The 24290-nt window shown below is 32.1% G+C and overlaps 1 protein-coding gene across 1 annotated transcript; it reads right to left on the reverse strand.

Moving 5' to 3' along the window:
- Positions 1 to 242: 242 nt before the first annotated feature.
- LOC129797899 (cell death protein hid) lies at positions 243 to 21238 on the reverse strand. Its single transcript, XM_055840769.1, has 4 exons — positions 20271 to 21238; positions 11050 to 11257; positions 8306 to 8513; positions 243 to 5723 (listed from the first exon to the last, which is right to left on the reverse strand). The coding sequence occupies exons 1-4, from the start codon at positions 20437 to 20439 to the stop codon at positions 5649 to 5651; spliced, it is 660 nt and encodes a 219-aa protein (XP_055696744.1). The 5' UTR covers positions 20440 to 21238; the 3' UTR covers positions 243 to 5648.
- Between the last annotated feature and the right edge of the window lie 3052 nt (positions 21239 to 24290).

A 24290-nucleotide genomic window follows, 5' to 3' on the forward strand; every position in this document is an offset into this window, starting at 1 on the left:
CATTAAAACGGTTTGCAGAGTAAATTTTTAATTACTATATCTCATTAATTAAAAAATAAACATTTCAAAGCAAAATACTATTGTAAAGGTTATTGGCTTAGCAGATAGATTACTTACCTGTGGCCAATTAAAATTTCTTAGCTCACAATTCGATTAGTCACCAGCACTAATTAATAGCACATTGCAGAATGAGTGGAAATTCACAGTGAAAAATACAGCATTAGAAGTTGGAATAAAAGAAATTTTCTCTTGGATTTAACATTTATTTCATTTCTTTAAAAAAAGAGCCATTATAGTAATTATAAGCAGTTTTCTGAATCAATTTATATGATTTGTATTTTATTTCATCATGTTTTTTTTTCAAATGCAAAATATTCCTTAAAATGTATTTTCTTTTTATTATGTCGCATTATGATTTTTCTTTATTCATTATAAAAAGTATATATACACTTTGTCGATTTCTTTTCAAATATAAACTATTTTTTTTCTTTTTTCTTCTTCATTATAAAAATGTAATAATATAATTGAATGTCCAATTGGGTCGTATATAAATTGTGTCATTTTTCATCTTACTCTCTTTTTTAGTCAAATTCATTGTTTTTTTTATACAGTTTACCAAATTTTTTTTTTGTAAGAATTTTCTCGCATGGGCGTTCTTTTTTTAGTATAACAGAAACATAGAAGAGTATTTAAACTAAACAAATAAAATCATTATTTAAAAATATATTAAATTGATAATTGCTTAACATTTATAGATATATTTTGAATTATATTTATAAATATTAATTGATTTTATCAACATTTTGTGGCTTTTCACCGCTTTTCGATCATTTTCTTTGTTTGAAAGTTGAATGAAAAGTTGAGAAAATTTGTGTCACATTATCTTACATTGTTTTTTTTTTCAAAACTATTGTTGATTATCAAAGTACATTTCAATTTTATTACTTTTTCGCAATAGTTTAATTAGGAACAATTCTTGTTGGTTTTAATTTTTTTCTTCGTTTTTTTTTAAATTTATTTAGAAAATGTGATCTATTCTATTGGTGGTTTCAAGTGGCAATTTATGTACAATGGTTTTACCAAACAATAATTTTTTTTCTGTAAGAAAATGTGATCTATTGGAAAAATACAACAAAATGTCAATTATTTCACTTAATTCACTTTACTATTTATGAATGATAGCTGATAAAAATGATCAATGAATATATTTGCACGATGGTTTTTTTTCTTTGCAATGAAATGAATGCAATTTTGGATGAATTTTGCCGATTTTGGTCCACGAAATTTTAATTAGTTTAGAAGCACTCGTTTTTTTCCCGCCAAAATAATTAACTGAGAAAATCCAAATACACGGCAAAAAATATTTTGTCAATTTAACAGAGTAATTTCTGTATTTTTCTCATGATATTGATTTATTACAATAAAAAAAATAAACAAATTAAAAATTGGTAAGAAAATGAGATCAATGAATCACAGACCCGCTCTGAAGGGCAATTAAGACTAGGTTTAACCTAATTAAACTTATGGCTTATTTTCGCAAGTTTACTTGGCTATGTCTAATTGTTTTACTCGATTTTTTTCTGTTTTTCTTTCGTTTATACTTTTATGTTGAGATACGATATTCTACGTAGAAATGTCATTTCCCTTACTTTAACTACAATTATATTAGAGTTTGTTGTCTGTTTTTTTCTTTTGTTTTCTTAAAATTTAATTTCGATTCAATTTACTTTTGGACATCTATGTATGTTAAAAAGTATTTAATACAAATGTACTCAGTTTCCTAATAAATTATGTAGGAAAGCTCTCCAAATACTCTAAAATGGTTTTGATTTTGTTTTTTAATGGTTTCTCATCTCAAGATATTTATAGCAAGAAGTTAATTTGTTTTTTTTTTGTTCAAAAGTTCAAGCGGTTTGTGTTGGAAATTTACAATATTTATCTCCTACATGCTACAAAGATTTTTTGTGCTGCAATAATCACAAACGGTCAAAATTTGTTGAATTTGTTTATCAAAAGTGGCTAAAAACTGGTCATTTTTTTTGTTGTAAAATGGTTTGTAAATTTCCAACGACATGGGTAGCTATAGACAAAGACATTCACAGAATATTTTCTTTTAGAAATAAATTACTATTTAGTGTAGAGATAATTTACTTTATGTTGAGACGGAAAATTGTCATGATGGCTACGTCGCAATCACTGGCAAATTGTCAACATCTCATGAGACTATTTTAAATACGCAATTTTCCACTATTAAATATTCATCTTTTGTCACATTTTCCTTAAATATTGTTATCTTGTACTTTCTCATCAGCCCTTTGATGTGCAATTGTTGACTTTCTGTCGTATTTGGCAAATACGACAAAGTCAACATCTTTGTACGATTTATTGAAATCAAAAGATCAAAATGCAAAATTAAATGTTTCGTTTTTTTTATAGTTAAGTATAACAACGATTTGTTGCATACAATGAAACCGTTTCATTATTCTTTCGTTAATTCAAGCAAAATTTAAAAAATTTAAAGTTTGCTATAACGGACAAGGGGGGACTATTTCAGTTAACCAAATGGCTGAATGAGCTGTTAAACAGTGAAATTATGATGATTTTTGGAAATTAGAGATGGAAATAATAAAAAAAAAATGTAGGTTTATGAAAAATAAAAATATATTAAATGCCATTTAGAGTACATTTATGGTATGCAGTTAATGTTGGGAAAAACTATTTATTCCAAAAAAAGGAATTCCTTATTAATACACAATTAGTTTAAAAATAAAACTGCGAAATTTAATTTCATTATATGGATCAAAACATTAACTAACTGTCTACGTGTATTATTTACAAGAAAGATCGGTCCAATTGCTAGCCAATTTTCGATGATGTCATATGGAGGATATTTTTTTATAGCATTTTATAGCATGAATTTTTCATCCGAAAAATTTGTTAAAAATCCATATGACATCATGCTTTGGACCGTAAATACAAAAGAGATCATTCGAAAACTCTGAAGAACTGTACAAACTATAATCATTGCTGACGTTTCTTTTTAGAATTTCTTTTTTTTTATGTGGATTAGTACTTTTTACCATATCAAAATTGATTTTTCAATTGCAAGACATTACGTCAGCAGTTCACTAGTACCAGTCAGGGTAATTCGAATTGATTATAGTTCATAAGCCGAAAAAATGTACATTTTATTCTAAAAATTGATAAGAGAATGATGCAGTAAGTTATTACTAAATTTTACAAAGAATATACATTGCGATATCGATGATTTCGTATTAATTTGTATTTTTTCTGTTGCTGTTACTTTTTATTAAATTGACAGCCCAAAAAGGAAATTTTTCAATTACACATTCGATTGCTTTTTTTTTACTTACAGTGTACCATATTAATCTCCTTGCTCTTGCTGTTTGTTTTTTTTTGTTTTAAATTAAGAAAAAGAAATGTATGTTGCGCTCGAGTGTGGCAATGGAATCTTGTGTTGTAATCCTGAGAATTTACAAAATGCTTTGTTGAAAGTATCGTTGGGTTTTTAGCAGTGTACACTGGAAATAAATTTGAATGCTTCGTTGAAATTCAATATTGCTTAACCAGGACATTTTTTTTTGATAGAATAATTTGAATGATTGCATGAAGCTCTACGAAATAATTGATTCTTTTAGCACACCTTCAAAAATCATTCTCCTTGCAGCAAGAAGGAGACTTGTACCAAAGTGGAAGAAAAGATTTTTTAAATTGGACTGTTATGAAAACCATGATTTTTTGTTGTTTTTGAAGTTTTGTACTTGGTAAATTTTAATTTTTCATCACTAAATGTCTTTTTTGTAAGTTTGTTTTCTTGGTTTTAGTACAAGTCTCATTCTTACCACATATTCCCTTCCCAAAATAGCTCAATCATCTGTTTTATGATCACAATGCAGCTCATTATTATTACTTCAATACCACTCTTTCTAATCTCTACTATAAATTTACTTAATAATTTTCATTAAAAACCTTTCGTCATTTATATTCGCAATAAAATTGTTTTGTTTAAGAATTGTTTTTCATCTTTTCTTTAAATTGCTATACAATCCATTTTCACTAGAATGAAATATTAAAAAAAATAATGTTTATATGAGATCAAAGTTTGTTCAATTTTTGCCTTGTTTTTATTCACTTTTCATCTTCAATAACACAATCGTAATATTGTAATTCTTTGGGGCTCTCAAGTATCTATTTTTTTGGCCATTTGTATCCTCTAATTTACTCTTCCTTTTAAAAATTGTTAATCTTTTTTGCTTCAATATCTTCGAAGAAATCTATATTATCTTTGTTTGTCTGCGACAGAAAAAAATGCAGTTAAACTGTTACAAATTCTATCACGTCAAAAGTTTTATTTTTTTTTATATTTTCAAATGCATCCAATGGACATTGTGGAATAAATTTCCTGCAATGGGACAAGTCTCCGAAAATGGTTAGAACTACAATGTAAATTTGAGAGATCCACAACGTGACAGTATCATTTCAGTAAATCAGTCGTTTTGTTCTCAATTATCGTTTTTTTCTCACTTGGATTTTTTTCTTGTTCCTTTTTTTTCAATCACAATGCGCTTTAATGAGCTTTTTCTGTTGCTATGTAGAAATAAACAAAAAAAATTAACGAAGACAGGAATTGGTGAAATAAATGAGAATGATGCTCTTAAATTGATGCTTGAGTTAAAACAAAATTAATGTGATAAACATCAAACATAAATTGATTTGTTCGTGTCTTCTAAAATTTGTCTCTTTCTCAGAAAGTATTTTTTTCATTTAAACGAATTAGCTGCAATTTAACTTAATTAAATTATACGCTGTTCTCTAGACAATTTAAATGGTGCTGTATTTTGTTTTTGGAAATAAATAATGAGAAAAAAAACATTAACTCATGCTTCAGTAAAAAAAATCATCCTGGAAATGTAAAATGGGAATTTTACTTTCATTTTGGGGTAATGTATTAAACTGTTTTACTTTTCAATGATTTTTTTCTACGTCCTTTTAAATGACGTAGTTTTCTTTTAAATCACAATCGCTTTGGGTTACAATTAATCCTTAAAAGCTACATTCACATTTTTGTCCTACACGCTACATTGAAAAAAAATTATCTCCACACATTTTTTCATCATTTATTTATAAAACAACATTGATTTTATTTATAATTACATTTAGAGTATAAAATAGTATCGCTGAGGATATTATCAAATTTAATCCTCACGAAAAAAAATTATCCTCTAATATTCAAATATTATTTTACTTTAATTTTCATTTGCCTTCAATCAAATATTTTACTTACAAAATATATTTTTTTCCATCTTCACCATCTTTTACGAAATATCTATAAAAAAGTTATTACAATATTTTAAGAAGTGTGTTATCCAAATATGTATATGCAATTTTTGCCATTCTTATCAAAAATCTTCTGCTTGAAAGTTTTTTTTTATTTGCGCCAAATTTACCAATCTTATACTCTCTCCAAGTTCCATGTCAATGGCAGTGTTGAGAAAATGAATTCAGCAAAATTTTCAAACAAAAAATTGGTCTCCATCGAAAAATTGTATCGTTGATTTTTTTTTAATTTTTGTGTCTTTGTGTGCTTAATCTCTGTCTTTGCACGGAATTTTCATTGCACGGAAAATTCACCGCGAAGCGAATATCCCGCATCCGACCACAATAAAGAGGGCAGTCACCAGCGACCAATTGAAGCACTGCTCCTGAAAAGAAATTGGCGAATTTTGAGTATTTTAGGTCATAAATACCTGATAGACTATTAAGGAGTAGAACAGGAAGGCCTGTATTAGATCACTATGCAGGGCTGTAATTTACAGGACTATTTAAAGTCCTTCATTTAAACTTTTATGCGTCTGTAAAGAAGACCTACATAGCCGAACTTATGGAGCTTGTAGACTATATACGTTTAGTACATTTCTGTGCTAATTAAAATTAATGCAGAATTTATAAGATTTTCTTACGTCTATTCTCTTTGCAGAATATGATAATTTCTTGAAATCTTATTTAGTAATAAAAATGTGACAATAGACTTGTACTAAATACCATGAAAGTTAAAAAAAAATCCCTTTCGTCTAGTTTTAGAACAAGTCGAGTGACAAGCAATGTGACTAATGTCAATTATTTTTTTTAATGAAAAATTAGATATGTTTACTTTAGTTAAATAAACAGATTCCGTATTTCTTAGGTGTTTGATTTTAGTACAAATACTTGTCGTTGAATGTCAAAAGTCTCATACCTAATAACAAAGATGAACTACACCCAACGAAATTCAATTAAGAGGGTAGCATGAAGTACCTGGAATAAGTGGTGTGTAAATCCAATTAGCTTAGAAATTTTTTATACAAAATAGGTTCTTATAAGAGCAATTTATGTTATACAGACCAATTTTGTATAAAAAGAAATCTAAGCTGATCGGACCTATACACCACCCATTCCATGCTATCTTCTTATTTGAATTTTGCTAGGTGCATTACGTTTCTTTTATTAATTTATAGTCTTTGTTCTACTGTAAAAGAATAAAAGTATCGCTAAAGCTTGGTTTAGCACATGCCTGTACTAAATTAATTTATAAAAGTAATTTGATATTTTGTGTTTCATGTGTTCATTGTCTATTAATGGCTGAGAATCTTCATTTTTTTTGTATAAAAATCACAATAATCCTCAAGTTACGTAAGATCTTATCTGTACTAAATTTCAAACGTGTTTTGAAAAATTCTTCATTGGATTGGTTTGAATTTTATTTCAAAATCGACAGAAAAGCTTTTAAAACAATTTAACTGAAAGAAAGGGAAAGAAGTTCGGGAATATCTGAAAAAATGTGCTGATATTTTTTATGCGCCTATGATTTAGTACAAATATATACTGATATGTTTGACTTAGCTTTATGAGCATTTGTTAATAATTGATATATCTGCGATATCTTCCAATAATAATCTTTGCTGCTTCAAAATTTGTATTGTTTGGGAATTTCAATTTTCAACCCGATTTTAGCACATTCCTGTGCTAAATTAACTTGCAGTAGTTACTTATAGATTTACCTCATAACTAGCTTATTATGTCGCTTTAAAATTTTAAGTGTTTTTTACATTGTATAGCACGATATATATGTTCGTGATTGTTATCTAAAATGAAATCATAAAAAATCTCAGCTAAAACATGTATCTGTAGTTAAAGCATTTTGACTTTATTTATGATATTTTAAGTAGTCTAATTGTACTGTAAAGACGTTGGAATATCATATTAGGTTTTTCAGAATCACACTCAAGTAATTTAAATCATGTTAGGATTGTATTTAGCACATGCATGTGCTAAAATAATCAGCTTAAATGCATTTCTCAAAATTGTGAAATTTTCTAATGGACCTATCTGTAGCAGATATTATTTTGTTTGATTTTTTTTGTAAGAGCTACAGACATACATATCACAAGAAACAGAAGTAGGAGCAATTTTGACGAGAGAATTCGGCCATAAAAATGAGATATGAACACTTGTGTGGAGACGAAAAACTATCTTGGGGAACAAGTGTATTATCACAGGGTCACTTTTATGGGCCATTATTGATGTCAAGAGTGAGAGATGGGCAAGGGCAGAGGGTGAAGTTGATGCCATCACCCCTCGACTTTGCTCACGGTGAGCCTGAGATCGAGGGTCCAACCTTGCCTCTGGGAAAAGGTCTAAATACATAAATAATAAGGGATGCAGAAAATATACTGGGAATTATGATGAATAGCTATCCAATGCAATTATTACGAAATTTGTCTTAACCGAATACACTCACTTAAGTGCATTTGCTATGAAGAGTGGATTTCCTCAAGGGGATTGCAGTTCATTTCGGGGTGACAAAAATGTGTTAAATGGAACAGTCACTTTTGTCTCGTCAACACACTTCATTGTTGATTCATCACATAGCTCTTCTTGTAAACACCGTCCGATGGTGGTTTATGGATGGAAAACTATTCTTCTGGGGTGGATTTTTTTGTGTGTCCCCATACATACAATAATATGTTCCGAAAACAGTTTGGAAAAACATGTGTAATTTGGTATTTTGTTTACGGAAAAATTATTATGCGTTCGCGCGCCATGTCTTTGATATTTCAAAATATTTATGCAACACCCATTCACACGTGTTCAGTCTTCGTATTTATGAAAATATTTAGAGAATCACAAGTTCACGCATTTATATTGTATATAAACTAATTTTTGTCGAGGAGGCCTTCCATGGGGGGGGATTAAGGACAGGAATAGTGTGAAGATGTGGGTCTTAAAACAATGACCTGACACCTACCTTTGGCTTGTCTTTTGGTGTCTCTGTCTCAGTGGCAGGAGGAGGTGGGAGTGATTTGCCTTTTTTGCGCTCTGGAACACGCCCTGGAAATTCCGTGAGTCTCTCACGGGCTTCCAGGTGATGAAAGTGCTCCTGGAAATCATCCAAGCTGCTATCGTGATCACTTGGACAATCATCTTCATCCTCACCAGTTGACGTCAATCGAATTCTGCGGGGTAAGACGAAAGATCATGGAGCAAACACACTCTTCAACAGGGCAAGATCCACTGCCAATGACTAACATTGTTTTGTTAGAATTAGAACAATAGCTCTTGCAATGAGTCTAATCATGATTGCAAAGAATGAGCGTGGGAAAATGCGATCTCATTGAAGAAGAAGGAAATGTTCAATATCGAAAATATCTTATTCTTTCAGAGGATCTCAATGTGCACCAAAAAAAATCTAATTACCTTTATCATAAAATGCAACAATGAGAATAATAGATAAAAATCTCGTATGGAATCCAAAAAATAATCTTTCAGGAAGAATTATATTCCTAATAAAGATGCCAGAAGATTGCACGCATTTTTTTTTTTTCGAAAAGTACCCGAAGTAATTCTGAGTAAATTACTTGAATCACCACTAATTAATACAAGATGCGTGTGGAATATTTAATTATTGAGAAAACATTGTATATCTAATTATTTTCAATATTTCATTTAATGATTTCTTTCGTATTTCAATTACTGCGTAAAATCTTTATGGCACATCATAAAATTCAAATTCAAAATTTATTTGAAAATAAGAAAGATGTACTGGTAATGACTAGCGCACAATAACTTTTGTTTGTAAACATGTTTTCAAAATTTCCCATGAGAATGAGCGAGATGACTAGATCTAGATCTCATTCACTCTCATTGAAATGTCAAAAACATGTTTACTAAACAAAAGTTATTGTGCGTTAAGCATAATGCTTAATTTTCTAATTTTAAATATTTTGTTTTTAGTTTATTTAAATCTGTTTAATGTTCGCCTTTTTTTTTAATTAGTGCTGATACTATTTTGAATATCTCTCATCATTGAGGATATGGTTTGAAACATTAAAGCAATCTGTGCTATAATATTATTTTAGGCCACGCCCCTTACAAGAGTTCAAAGTTCAAATTAATTATGAGATTTCTTTTAAATTTTTTTAATTGTTTACACTGTAACTGCGTACAAACAAACCGGTATTACAATTTTAAATGTGTTAACTTCAAGTATCCCTCCCATTAAGAATAGATTAAGCTGTAAATAAATATTCCAAAATTTTCGTATTCACCAATATACCTTGAAAAAGTTTACAGAACGGCTACTAAATTTCAAAAGCCTTGGATAAGAAAAAAATAATTCGTAAAATTGTTCATAAATGTTTGATAATAACTACTGGGTACTTAAGATATAGTCGTAAAGCGTATAACCCAAAAAAAAATTGTAAAATTTTCTTTTTTTACAAACATTTTTCGTAATGCTATCACTTGACGAGAATTTTGTGCTCTTTTACAAACATTTGTCAGGTAAAAATTTACGAACAAATGACGAAATTTTACGAATTTTTTTTGCGTGTTTACCAACATTTACGAATGAATGTTTCTGAAAGAACAAAATAGGGGAAACTGGGGCACCACCAAACACGGGGTAGCACCAAACACAATGATTTTTTAATTAGATTTTCGACTTCTAAGGACAAGATCTATAGGAATTTATAGGCACTATAGGGAAGCTTGTCCACTGAAGGAATGGTCGAGATAGTCCAAGTAGTTAGAAAATAAAAATTAGTGCTTGGTGCTACCCCGTGTTTGGTGGTGCCCCAGTTTCCCCCTATACGCGTCAAGGGATCATGTTACAAACAATGTTTGTGCAAAAAGTATAAACTCTTGCGCACTTGTTTATGAGTTATATGATTTACGAGCATTTCGTAAGTCCCCAAAGTTTGTTTTAACCCTTTAAGGACGATAGGGACACCGGTGTCCCAAAAACAAAATTTTTCCTACGGCCTTCTACAGTTGTGTTTTGCTCTAAGAAGTCAGAAAAAGAGATTTTTTCTGACCCCCGATTTTTGACCTTCTCGTCCTTAAAGGGGTAATTCACAAACGATTACGAACATTTTTTCTGTATACAGCTTTTTAGGGGCGTGGCGCTGTTTCTTTCTTTTTTTGTAACAATTTTGTATATCTTTTGATAAAGACTTTTTAATTTTTTATACAAATAATTTGCTTTAAAGCATTTTACAAGGGGAATTAATTGTTTTATTAACCAGTTCAGATCGTTTAGCCTCCACCCACAACTAAGTTTGTAGGAGGTTCTTATTGTTTATTAAACGTAGAAACATTAAAGGGGGCAAGGCATAAATTTATTTTGCAGAGTTTATCTTGAAAGATATATATCTAGATATATTTATATACATGCACTGAGAGAAATCCGAAAAAGTTAAAAAAAACATTTCGGAAATGTTAATTTTACCCTGCAGTATTGATCCGAAAACGGTGTAAATATTACCCTTTTTAGGTGTATTATGGGTTAAAGTTACCCTTTTTTATGTTGATTTTACCCTTAAAAGGTGTAAAATTAACATTAAAAAATGTTGATATATTTTTATACCTAAAAAGCGTTAAAGTTTATGACGAAAAAAAGTTAATCGCAGCCTCTTTTTTTCTCAGTGTACCAAAAAGCTTTCAGTTAAAAGAAATAAAAAGTAAAGAATTAACAAGGGTAGTTTTTCTTACCGTCTAATTGGCAATCGTTGCTGTTCGATGGAGTGCGATGGAATACGATGTACTTCCTCGAGGGGCTGATGGGTGTAAGTTCTGGGTGTTCTCGGTGTAGATATGGATCTCGGGAAGAAAATCTCGCCATAGTGGCCAGGAGTAGTGTGGGCAGTTGCATGTGGACTGCAGGAGGGACTTGGTGGTGGCAACGGAAATGCTGGAGTTCCTGAAGGGAGAGCGTGAGACAAAGGTGAGCAAAAAATGGTGCTAAAAAAGACTGTCACCATTGAGTGAAAAATACCCCAAGAATTAGTTATTCATGAAAATTCTTATTGGCACGAATACTGACCTAAGGCGACAAAAAGGAGTTGAGCAGACGCGATAAAATATAACCCAGAGTGATATGACATGTTTGCGTGTTTGTCTCATTTTTAGGATTTTTCTTTTTTTTCTCCGTAGTAATTAATTTTGTTAATGACTCAGTTTGTCTTCAATGTGAGTGATAAAATTTGTCTTTGTGCTACTCCTTCATCTCTAAAATTATTTTTATGGCTGCATGGTGCAAAAAACACCTTTTTCGCATTTAATGCAATTAAAAGGATTAAAAGACGCTCCTTGATTTTTAAATAAAATGTCCTCCTCGAACGTGTTGCTTGTTATCTTTTTTTTGGCTAAAATGACGAAGACAATTTGTCACTATCTTAATCAAGTATTAAATATGCAAATAATAGTGCGGCGAGAGCATATTTAAATAATTGACTTGAACCATCAATTACAGAATATTTTGCTTGATGGATTGAGTTGTTTTGTCGTTTGGAAGTTTATGTCCGTTGGGGAAATGGTCAAATACGCAATTTGAAAATCATGTTGAAACAATTTTCTTTTGCAATTTTCGCCGATTAAATATTTAATAGGCGGGTTTTTATGCAAACTGCATTAGCTGCAGTGTGTATTATTGTGTTTATTTTACGTGCAATTCTATGTGCATTTTCATGATTGCACTTCAACGTCTCACTTGAAATTTTGTACATAAATACACTGAAATTCGATGGAAATGCTCAATTGTTGGTAATGAAAAATCAGATCAAGTGCAACGTCAATGCATTTTTTATGTTTTTTTTCCGGGGTACCCTCAACATCTAGTCAAATAGATGGTCAATTGATAAAATCATTGTGACAGAACATGAATAATTGATATTGTTAAAAGACAAAAAAGCACGCAATGTGCAATTATGCATAATTATTGTCATTTTTGCATTAGATAATTTGATGGGAGGGAGAGTCTCTTCGGTGTTTTGGCGCGATAACAACATGGTAATTACATTTAGCAAGAATTTGAGTGCAATTTCTTATCGTGATTGCGATGAAAGATAATTTGAGAAGGGTTTAGAAATGCTAAAATGTAGGCGGTGAATAGGGGGAGATGGGGCTACATTGTTATACGATTTTTCGTATTTTTCTAAAGGAAACTGGGTTTTAAGATGAATTTGGCTAGTCAAAACAATTGTGCATCTAAATAAAATAATTGTAAGACCTAGCTACATTTAGAAATAGGCGAAAAAATTAGTGACATTTCTCTCTACAATTGGGCGTATGATCGAATGGCTCACAGCTCAGTTTGAGCTAACCATTCCCATTTTTCTCTCACAATGCTTAAAACCGCGCAAGTTGGACAGATCAGTGTTTTTCCTGTTTCTTTTTCTTTACGATTTTATGTGAAAAGATTTTGTTACAAGGTGTTTTTTTATCATAAATTTGATGAATAATTTACCATGGCATATACAACCTACGAAAGAGCTTTTCCACCGTTTTGCTCTGGAGGTTGGGCACCAACGCTAAGACGGCGGTGGACGCAAAGCCACAAACATCTCACAAAAATCCTATTGTAACGCGCTATTAAGACATTTTTGATGAAATAAATTATCTATCTATCTAAATCAAAAACAATGTAGCCGCATAGCTCAAAGTAGCCCCATCTTCCCCTTTTTGAATGAGTCTTAAAGTCGTATTCTTATGCTTTTTTTCTCAGTTTCAAAGGCCTCACTTTAAGTACATTAAATTGACCGTTGAAAGTGAAAATGACTATCCAAGACACACTCCAGGAAACCGTAAATGATAATTGCAAAATTGCAGATTGGTTAGTTATTTTTATTTCATTAATGTTTATTTGTGAAAAGATCCTATCTCATTCATTTTCTCGAAAAATAGTAAGTTCTTGCAAAATACTAGCCAACAAGTAGTTTTCAGAGTATGTGCCTCGGCTTTATTTTTTTCAAGTATTGTTCGTTATTTTTCGTATTAGGGTAGAATCATGTTTTCCATCAAATCGTACAAAACTTAGTCTTTTAACAGAATTCTCAGAAAAATTGATAAGCGAAAAGAAAGTATAAAAACGTATCATAAAAAGATAAGAAACGATTTTGTGTATCCGCTAAACTAATATGTTTATCACGCGTAGTATTTATTATTCGTGTAATAAAATTTGGTTTTGCATCTTCTACTGTCTTATTCTCTTTATTTTTATTAAATATTTATTTTATTTTCTCAAAGCATAAGATAATCAGTTTGAGTTTAAAATCTTCAGGAAGATGGAAATAATTTCAGAGTTTACATTTATGTTTACTTTCGATGGCAAACTTAATTATTCTAATTATTATTCAATTTTAAATATTAGTTTAAAATACATTTAATAGGCTGTAATGAGCGGTAGGCAGCCTGAACAATTCTAGTTTTTAAATATCAATCTTGACAAATTTCTTACATCAGTGCTAATTTAAATGTTGTTAGTTACTGACCGTTAGAACTTAAGTTCTAGCTCATTAGTATTATCGCAAATAGTGCATTTAGATCTTTTTAAAATACATTAATTGTATTTGTATTTATACATTAAAATAGCATTGAATCATTTAAGCAGGTGCATTAGTGAAATTCCTGGGAATAATAGTAATAGTTTCGTGAATTTTATGAGTATTAAGTATTTTATGATTTTAAGTATTTAGAAAAAATGGCTGGTAATTATGGGTAGTTAATTCAAATTTTCCCATTCTTACCAGGAATTATTCTCATGAGTCTGGCAAATTGATTTGATGATATTTCATAAAGTACAATGCGAGTGTGTCTCCAGAGAGTGTAAGTATGAGCAGAAAGAAGCAAAATAGCATGACGGAGTGTTCTTGTATTTTTAATCTTACAACATGAGGCACGACTATTCAATTTTCTTCCATCCACCATCTAGAATCACCAAGTAAATTTAATAAAGCACATTTATTCTCTGCAAGTATCCACATTAATATAGCATTGTCATTGCCAATCGACTAATTAATGTTAATTTATTCACGTGCAGTGCAAAGAGGAAAAAAATGGCATGAAGATGTGTTTGTTGCAATTTGCATCTTCGGGTGGATTTATAATTTATTTTAGTGGCTCTCTTTATTTTCTATGATAGTGCCCCATATCAAGATGAATACAAATGGGACTCTAGACTTGTATCACTCAAATAAAGTGGTTCTTTCATGAGATCTGGAGTAACTTAAGTCTTAAAGGCTTACTTGAAGGTCTCTTGGAGGCAGAAATGCGGGGATCTCCGCTGGGCGGAAGCCTGAGCGGATTTAGCTAAAGCCTAAAACGCGGAAGACTATCAGCTGATGGAGCGTTAAAGCCCATATTGCTCAGTGACGCCTTGAAATCCCAGACCTTGAAAGTGATTCCCATTTGATGCAATGGTGGTTGCTCAATTTTAATTTTCAGTGCAAATATAATGCATATAAATCAAGCCCCGTAATTGAGCCAACTTGCAGCTAACATACAATGTTTGCAGTCCATCCAGTGGAGCATTTAGCATTGGCGCGCGCAATAAAACCACTTTGTTCGTCACTCCATGGCACATTGTTGGTTAAAGCTGGGGACGTTTATCACCAACATGGCACATGAGTCTTCAACTCTTCTCCACATACAACACCCATCCAAAAGCCCATAGATCCACGAGCCGCCGGCTTTGGCTTGTTGCACAACACAAGCCAACCACCAGCTAAATCACATACCCCTCCCCCTCTGCAACCACTATATATATTTGATTATTTTCTAATTATAATACAAATCTATGTGCATGAATTTAGTCGTGTGTCTAATGGTGTTTCTGGAGAAATAAATCTTCAATCGCAATTAAAGTCAATTAAGGTAAGCTGAACAGTATTCTGATTCTCAAGGATTCACAAATGTCTGCTAGTTTTTTTTTCACTTATGTTTTTCCGCAGACTTTTGCATGCAAGGCTGAGTATTTGCCTAGCATTTTGTGGAGTGCATCAGGTAATTATTTCTTTAAAGAATGGATATATTGCTAGTAAATTTATATTGTGATTTGATTTTTATAGCAATAATCAAGTTCATGGGGTATTTTAATAGGTTCGAAATGTAAGTTAGATCGCAGATATTTGCATTGATCGTCGTTGTGTCAAGTTATAGGGCTATTACATTGCATAAAAATAATTAAATATTACAAGATAATTATAAGTTATCTTGAGTTTCAATTCATCTTTTTTTTCTTTTGCATTGTATTAGATGTAAGTAGGACTAGCATAAGATTTTTCTCAGCAGGTAAAAATTTAGTACTAACGTCTAACAGGACCATCAAAGTCGGAGAAGTCTCTGGAGCAACAGTCTTTAAATTGTCCTTTTACTCTACATCTAGGGGATGGCTTTCAAGCTTCGAACGCACTCTGGTTTCGAACACTTCCCATCCTTCCCATATTCCATAATGAATCTGTAATAGTATATACTTATCCAGTTAAACTAGATCGCATTTTCTGGTGAAAACGGAGTAAGACCTTTTTTCGCTTCTTTCAACTTTTATTCGCTACAACGTTTCGGGAATACGATGTCCCCTTCATCAGGTCTACAAAGCGTTTTGAACAATTTGGTTACATTTTTAAAGAATTTTTAACATTTACAATGGATTCTTTTACTAAAAATTCTTTAAAAATGTAACCAAATTGTTCAAAACGCTTTGTAGACCTGATGAAGGGGACATCATATTCCCGAAACGTTGTAGCGAATAAAAATTGAAAGAAGCGAAAAAAGGTCTTACTCCGTTTTCACCAGATATTGCACTCCACCAGACCGTACATAGTCGAATAGATCGCATTTTTTAGGTTTTTAGTACATGCCTGTGCTAAATGCGTGATTGTAAGACAGACCTTGATTTCAATATTTAATAAATATTATCACTGTCAACAAAGGAGAATATTATTAAAATTATTATATTTCTGAAATGATATACAATATAAACAATATTATCAATTTCAATCGCTGAACTCAAAATATTATGATTAATTTTGAGGAGTGACATTCAATGCGATTTCTGACTATTTCGTAGTATTTATAGCGCATCATGATGGCGTATTAATTTTCCTGCAATCGATAGAAATTGTATATGGTTTCCTAATCGTTTTCCAATTTTTTTTCTTGCTATCTCTGTGTATTCCTGAAAATTATTAATTGAGGGTGTGCTATCGGTCTTCGACGGATTTTTTTCCACCGTTTTGGAATAGATTAGCTCTGGTTGAGAAGAGTATGGGAGAAATCCATCAGTCATGTGAGACAAAATACAATTACGAGTGAGATTAGAAGTTAAAACTGTTGTGCTGCGGATGAGTCAGTTGGAGAGGTTTTCTGCTGATAATTCTTCCCTCAGTCCCCGACAATCAGTCTGCAATTACTCATTTTGATACTGCATTGAATTCACGGCCGTGGATAATTAATAGACAGTACGGTGAATATGTTCTGTATACAGTTTACTCACGTGTTCAAAATGGACTTATAAGAGGTGAACAAAGGAGGAACACTATCGCCGGCGGCATTTGAAATTTCGAACAGGTTGACAGATATACTCGTCCAATTCATACATCTCTAATTTGTTGTACAAACATGATGGAAAAAAGTGAAAATATATGTGCATTCATTTGATTCCTATGCCATTTGCAAGAAATCATTACACTCTCTTTGTCTTTTCGCGGCTTTCGCATACGTTTGAAAATGCGAATAAAAAAAAGCGCGACAAAATACAGGTGGTAAGTGGTCCCTTTACCTCTCAACAGCTCTATGTGATTTTTACCTCTGTTCCAAGTGCTAATTCCATTGTTGGATAGGAAATGTGATTTTTGAGAAGACATAATTGCACATTGATGCAAGAAAGTTGATTGCAATTATTTGGCTGGGGTATATCCCTCAGTTTTGCCATATTAAAACGCAACTGCAACTGGCCAGCATCCAGCTGTTACACACTATATTTTGAGACTTGGTATACTCTAATATGTAATTACACATCAAATGGTTCATTATGTCAAGAAAGCTGGCAATGTTTTGTCATCGTTATGCAACTTTTTCGCGCCATTATCTGTACACTTGCCTCTTGGAGCACTACTTGTGGTCAATCCAATCAAACAGGAGTAATTTTGATGTTTAGATACCACAAGTGTGTTGTTTATAAATAAAGCGATTAGCCAAGCAAATGCGATGAAATTGACAATATAGATCTACACTGAGAAAAATTTAATTGTAAAAATACCGAATTTTTATTTAGAAAATTCTGTAGTACAAATATCACCTTAAAAGCTTGATTGAGGTTTTCAGAACTTATTAATTCGCTTTCACACTCAGTGAATCCGGTATTGTAAATTTTACTATAATAATATTAAAATTTACCATTTAGATAACAGATTTCATGAATGTATCGAAATTTGATTATTTATACAAGGTATCCCGGGATTCACTACGTCGGGGTTATTAAGATAACGTGATTAGTACTGGAAAATTATTAGAAAAACCACTTGAAGTACAAAAATTTTTAAAATGATAAATTTGAGAACATTTTTTATACTTTTACTAGAAAAAGACATTTAAAAACATTTCTTTTTTGAATGTTCTAAATTTTTTTTTTCAGATACCCAGAGTAATCAATACTTCATATTGATATATTATATCTTAAAAATTAAATATTTTCAACAGATTTTCTATGTTCTATGTTTCTAATTGCGAATGCGCGCTAAATTTTTGATTCCATAAAAGTGATTAATTCTGGGACCTCCTGTATAATTTAGTTTATTTTTTCACTTTTATTAAGTTTTATGATTTTGATTAAGTAGCCTATCATATTCTGATAATTCTTATTTTATTCTTATAAAAATGTTCTATCAAAATTATTGTTTTTTCTTAATCAGTACTATTTTCACAATAAATTTAATTCAATTTATTTCTTCTCAATTAAGTTACGGTTGTCGATGATTTACCTAGAGCGATCTTGTTGAAATTTAACAAAAAATTCGAATTGTAGATTGTATAATGCAGAGGTGTGCAAAAAACCGTTGAAACCGAATAAACGTCAAAATAAGTTTGTTCTATTAGCGTTTTTACCATTGACGTACATGTTTTATTCACGTTTATTCGATTTCAACGGTTCTTGCACTACTCTGGTATAATGTCACGATTTATTGTTACAGCTCTACTTATAATCTGGTATTGATCCGATAATTAATTTTCACTAAAATTATTAAATTAAATTACACCATTGCATTTCACAATGCAATGGTGTAATTCGAAATCGAACTAATCTTGTAATTTTGAGATTTCCTCTTTGTTTTTTTTTTTTTTTGAAAAAAATAGAGAACTACGGAGACGTTCACTTGGATGTAGGGCTTGTGCTTCTTTTTAGTATTGTGTTTTGCTTTTGGCCATCTGAAACAATGAGGAAATCTCAAAATTCCAATTAATGTTCGATTCCAATTTGCAATATCCCATTTATTTACAAATGTAGTTTTGGAGATATTTTGCGTGATTGTCCGATTAAGGATCATGATTATAGTGAAAGTTATCGTAATTCTCAGAATTTCTATTACCCCATTATATTTCGTAATTTCTAAATAAAGAGCAATTAAAAGTTCTTCTTGTTCTCTAAAAATGGTGAGTAAACTACATTTCTACTAAATCGTCTCTTGATTAATTCTAAGATATGTGTAAGTCCTTTCTTTTGAAAGTTAAAGGAAAGGTAGTTTTTACGAAATTTATTTATTTTTTAATTTTGAGTGAAGCTTGTAAAATGTAACGGTGTTTAGGCTTACCATGCATCAAGTTTAAAATTAAACACTTAATTTTTGATCTATGATAGTTTTCGGTTCACAAAAAATCCACATGCACAAATAAGTAGAAAATACCGATTAATTTTTTTCTCAGTGTACCTTCGTACAATTGTAGTGTGGTGATAAAACATTTATGAGTTACAAAGTGGTGATTGACTTTTCTCAAGATTGATTGCTTAAAATGGAAATACAGAGTAAGGAAAAAAAGACGCAGCACCACACTATTGCAATATTTTTAGGTTATTTCGCGAAATTTATGGTTTTGGCGCGCGCGGGAAATTCTGCGCATACCACAGTGGAACTTGTTGCAAAATGGGAAAATGCAATTTTTTTCACTACTGGATTTAAACTAATTTTCACCACTGGAGATTAAACAAAGAACTTAAAGTGGAAGTTGTGTTGTATCTCTTTGCAAAATTCATCTTTGTGAACTTTTGCACCATCGGAGCTGGGATGTTATTCAAAATTTATGCAGAATGTGACAAGTCTATTTTGGGACATCATAATCTACAAAGTCACATCTTGCTGCAGCCCATCATTTCCACTTGGAAGATTCCTTGCACATGTGTACAATGAGCGCTAAAATTCGCAGTGTTGGTGGCAATTTGGCATTTTGTTATTTATGAGGTGTCGCATAAACTTTGATTAAGTTCCACAAACTCCTCAAAACTCGTCACATTTACTTTTTCTCTCCCCCATTTTCGCCTAAAATTTTGTATATACCACCTTGTTAACACCAAGGCGTCTTAAAATGGGTTTACTGACCCCGCGAGATGTCCCACCGTGATTTCACAATATCGCATCACATTCTGTCGAAGATGTGAAATATTTGCATGATCAATTGGGATATTTACTTAAGCACTCTTGTTCACCATGTTAAAACCGATTTAGTCTGAGCACCTGGAACGTCCGACCACGCAGTAGGAATTTTGGCGGGAAATCACAAACTCTGTCGTATCACTTTGGAAAACATCTCAATTGAAGAAAAAACTTTATATAAAATCAAAATTTTGCTTTTTATTTCAACCAATTGACCTAATGTACAACTTTTCAATCTTCACTCTCGAATAACTTCAAGGACTGCGAAAAATGATAAAAATTTCCACAAACCTCCTCCAATGCGATATAGGGCCTCACAGAATGCCTGAACCAGGTGCTCATTGTTGACCATCAAGGGACTCTGCAGTGGAGACTGAGTGGCTGATGATGAGCCACTTGGAGGTTGCGATGAGCCTTGTTGCTCCTGATCGTCTTCGGGAACGTAGAACGGACGTGCCATTTTCGTAAAGTCACTCAAGTGTTAGAAATGTTTTCAAGAGAGTTTTTTTTTTAAAGGAAAAACTTAAGTGTGTATCACACAAACTCAAAAAAGAAGTGTTTTATTGCGAATGTTAAAACTTTTTTTTTTGTGATTCTGTGTCAATTTTGTGATGATTAACAAAAATTTACTAGTTATCACAATGGTCAAATTGCCATTCTCAAGTCTCTTTTCAATTTCCAATGTCTACACTTTGTCATTTCACAGGCTCTCAATCTGGATTACTGATGAATACCACTCTAGCCATTATCGAGTCTCAAGCCTCTATATAGTTCTCAAAATCACTTGAAATGATTGTCTTCGGAAGATTTATCAAGTTTCTGATTTTGTCCAATCATCAAGTTCACAGAAATACTTTTCACCATTTATGGCACAGAAATTCAGTTTTTTACAATTTTTTGTTGGAAAATATCGTTGATTTGTTGTCTTTCAGTCACTTGCTAAATTTTTCACTTGATTTAAATTGGATGTGAGAAAATTCAATTTATCGGAAGAATATCAACAAGTAATGCGGAAAGCGCTACAAGACGTACGGATAAATGCAACTTTGATTTCCCCCGGAACAACCCGGAATATACGTCTAACTCGCTCGACGTCTGGCACCAAACTGATTCATATACGCTTCGTACAAGCTACACAACCGATTTGTTTTCACGGCGTTCGAGTTGAAACGTGCTCTCTATGTCGCTAACTTATTTCTGTGACTGCGCTCTTCGGCTTATCCAGCACGACTGGCGGCAAATGCATTTCCACTTCTCGTATACTTCCCGCCAGTGACTGTGGTATTGCAATTGTTGCTTTACTCACCACCACAGCCGAAGACCAAACGTGCGACCACGTGTCTGTGTTGGTTGCGACGACGCATGCTGGAGGAGTGGTGGTGGTTGGAACTGGCATGCCAGTTCCAAATACAGCTTGTCGTGCTAGTCCTATCCCCACCACAGCACGCGAATCAACTTACAAACAACCCCTCGGTACTTGTTGGTTTGCTGGGATTTCGGGAGAGGGTAGGAATTAGGTCTTCAATGGTTGGTGGGGTACGAAAAATAGGCAGGGAAAACCAACAAACGCCTCAATCACCGTCAATGTGGTTCTTTCGGGCCCTCAAATGGGATCAATTATAGGAAAAGAAGAAAAGCCAGAAATAGCACTTCCCTAAGGAGTGGACTCCAACCCTATAACAACAAAAAAAATCACCCAGGATAGGATCCCCCAATTGGACCATTACGAACTTACAACGCATCGACACATATAAAATTTCAATAGCCGCGTTTTTTATAGCTGGTGGAACATGCTGTCAATTGAGTGAAGTAAATAGGCGTTAAAAATATTAAGGGTAATAACCTTATGTGATTTAACAGTTTAAGTCTGAGCGTATTTGTGCATATATAAATACGCGGCACAAATACAACAAATGATAGCAATAACATGGGATTTTATACCAACAACCAGCCTGATATGAGTATTTTCATAATTTTTTGGCCTCAGAGACGTTTTGGAAAAATAAACAAATGCACACTCTACAATGGTTTTTCAATTTTATTTATTTTACTTTTTCACTTGTGTACAATCATTAAAGTTGATGTGTAGAATAGTGGGTAGGTATAGGAGAAGGTAATACCATAAACATGTTGGTTTGTTGGTTGTAGCGCGCAAAGTGAACTGGAAGATACGACACTTGCACCCTTTCCACTATGGTTACTTTTTCCAGATTCAGCAACCTCCAAATGGGTTTAACACTGATTTCTGCGTGCAAATTGGCAAATGTTTAGCGGGAAATGCACAAATAACCATGCCAAGACACAACAAAGATGTTAATGCAAATTTTCCTGGGTGAGCACTCATTAGGCGTCCCTCTGCCACATTTATGATTCATTTCGAAGCACAGGGAAACACCTCTTAACAGTTTATGCATCATTTTCTTTGCTATATTAATAGTTTTGAATTTTAAATTGTGTAGCAGACTTTACATATTGATGGTTTGTTCTAGAAATAAACTCTTTGGTTCAATTATTGTTATTAATAAGAGACACATTAAAATGGGAGTATAGGTTGGCCTCTCTGCACAAAATTACCAACAAATACATAATAAAGTTGTTTATCTCATATTTTCGAAATTTTAATCATTAATTATAAATTATACCCAATTAGGCAATAGTGAGACAGTTAGATTTTATTTCTAATCTGTAATTTGGTTGCGACAACCGTCGACTTAATATTACCGGGCTCCGCAGATAAAGAACAGAAGCTGTGGTTATACAATACAGTAGTTTGTTGTACAATTATACAATTTTAATCGAATCTTTGAAAAATAATTTAAAAAAAAACATAACTTTATCGCCGATCTGCAGGGGAAAATTCTGCAACGATATGACAATGTCATGTGACAAATTTTCGTGATGATGCAAGGATCTCCATGAAGCTCTTAGCAAGTGGTATGAATCTGATTGTCAATTAATATTTTCGTATTTTCCACGTAAAAAACTCAAATTTGTCATATGACATTGTCAGACTGTTACAGAATTCCCCTACTGGAAAGATTTATCAATTCAGATTAATTTTAGAGTTTATGTAGAACTATCAATTCAATTTTTAATATAAAACTAATTAGAACTTGTCCAAGGGAGAATTTAATACAGGGGAACCTGGGCAAAGTGTGACATTATCAAACAGATTCAATTTGGGAATATCAACATGTTTTTCTTGCAGAATTTTTGAAATACGTGATATTACTTGAAAAATACTGAGAGAATCTCATATACAATTGCAAACTCTTAGAATCCAATGGAATAATATAGGGTAAAGGCTCATAATTTGGTCCAGTCTGCTTATAAGCATCGATGTTCCACGTTTGAAGTGTGATATTTTCAATACTAATTGATTTTTTGTTACTCTCTTTTCCGAAGGGTTGTTTAGAAACTTGGCTAGCTATTTGTCGTCTTTTTTTTATTAAAATTAGTTTTAATACCTTTAAAAATTAATAGATATGTAGAGGTGAATTTGACTCTTATTTTGGACAATTTGGTTAATATTTTGGACAACTTGGCTGTAAATTTGGACAGCTAATCCGCCTCAATAGGATGCCCATTGTTCCTCATTTCATGAACCAATCTTACCAAGTCCTCTTCCTGTTCATGTAAGGGAAACGTAGAATGTCACAAGAAGCCCGGAGACTTTCTATATCATTCATTAAAGTGAGTTGACTTCGGTACTCCAAGTACGTGCGAAATAGCTCATTCCTTGACCTTTCCGGGAGCCTTTCAAGGCTTTTCCCACTACATCTCGTTCGTAGAGATGATGCTCCTTTGTTTCTCCAGGCATTTGTCCAACCTAGTCATCACAAAAGCTAAAACTTCACGAAATTTCGTGAGAAAAACACCTCTCCAAAATAAGGATTATCACCTCACTGGTGAACCTCTTAGAAAATTTCCCATTTTTCACACGAAAAACATAATTCACAAGGCAAATCTCACTTCAGGTTAAATGTACAAATCACCATTAATGTGAATCAACACAATATTCAATGAATATTTAATAATATAACTGAAAAACAGCGAGATATAATTTTTAGTACTTCACCACAGCTAAATAAGACTAAAGTAAACACGAAGTTCTGTCATATTTCTCGTAAGCAATTGCTCACACTGAATTTTCAACAAAGCAATTTCAACTCAAATCATATTCAAAATTTAACGTATTTAGTTTTAAAATCTTCCAAAAAGAACAAATATTTAGATATAATTCATTATTCATCAAATATTGGAATAAAAATCCATAATTTTAATCAATTTATTTTTAGTGTCCAATTTTAC

This window comes from Phlebotomus papatasi, chromosome 1, assembly GCF_024763615.1.
Source record: "Phlebotomus papatasi isolate M1 chromosome 1, Ppap_2.1, whole genome shotgun sequence".
In the NCBI taxonomy this organism is placed as follows: domain Eukaryota; kingdom Metazoa; phylum Arthropoda; class Insecta; order Diptera; family Psychodidae; genus Phlebotomus; species Phlebotomus papatasi.

Bases quoted from the DNA above. Each gene is read 5' to 3' on its own strand.
- LOC129797899 (XM_055840769.1), bottom strand. From the start codon at position 20,439: ATGGCACGTCCGTTCTACGTTCCCGAAGACGATCAGGAGCAACAAGGC. The intron at 8,514-11,049 runs GTAAGAAAAACT...CTTACCCCGCAG, and splicing joins CAACGATTGCCAATTAGACG to AATTCGATTGACGTCAACTG. The intron at 5,724-8,305 runs GTAGGTGTCAGG...ATTTCTTTTCAG, and splicing joins CACCAAAAGACAAGCCAAAG to GAGCAGTGCTTCAATTGGTC.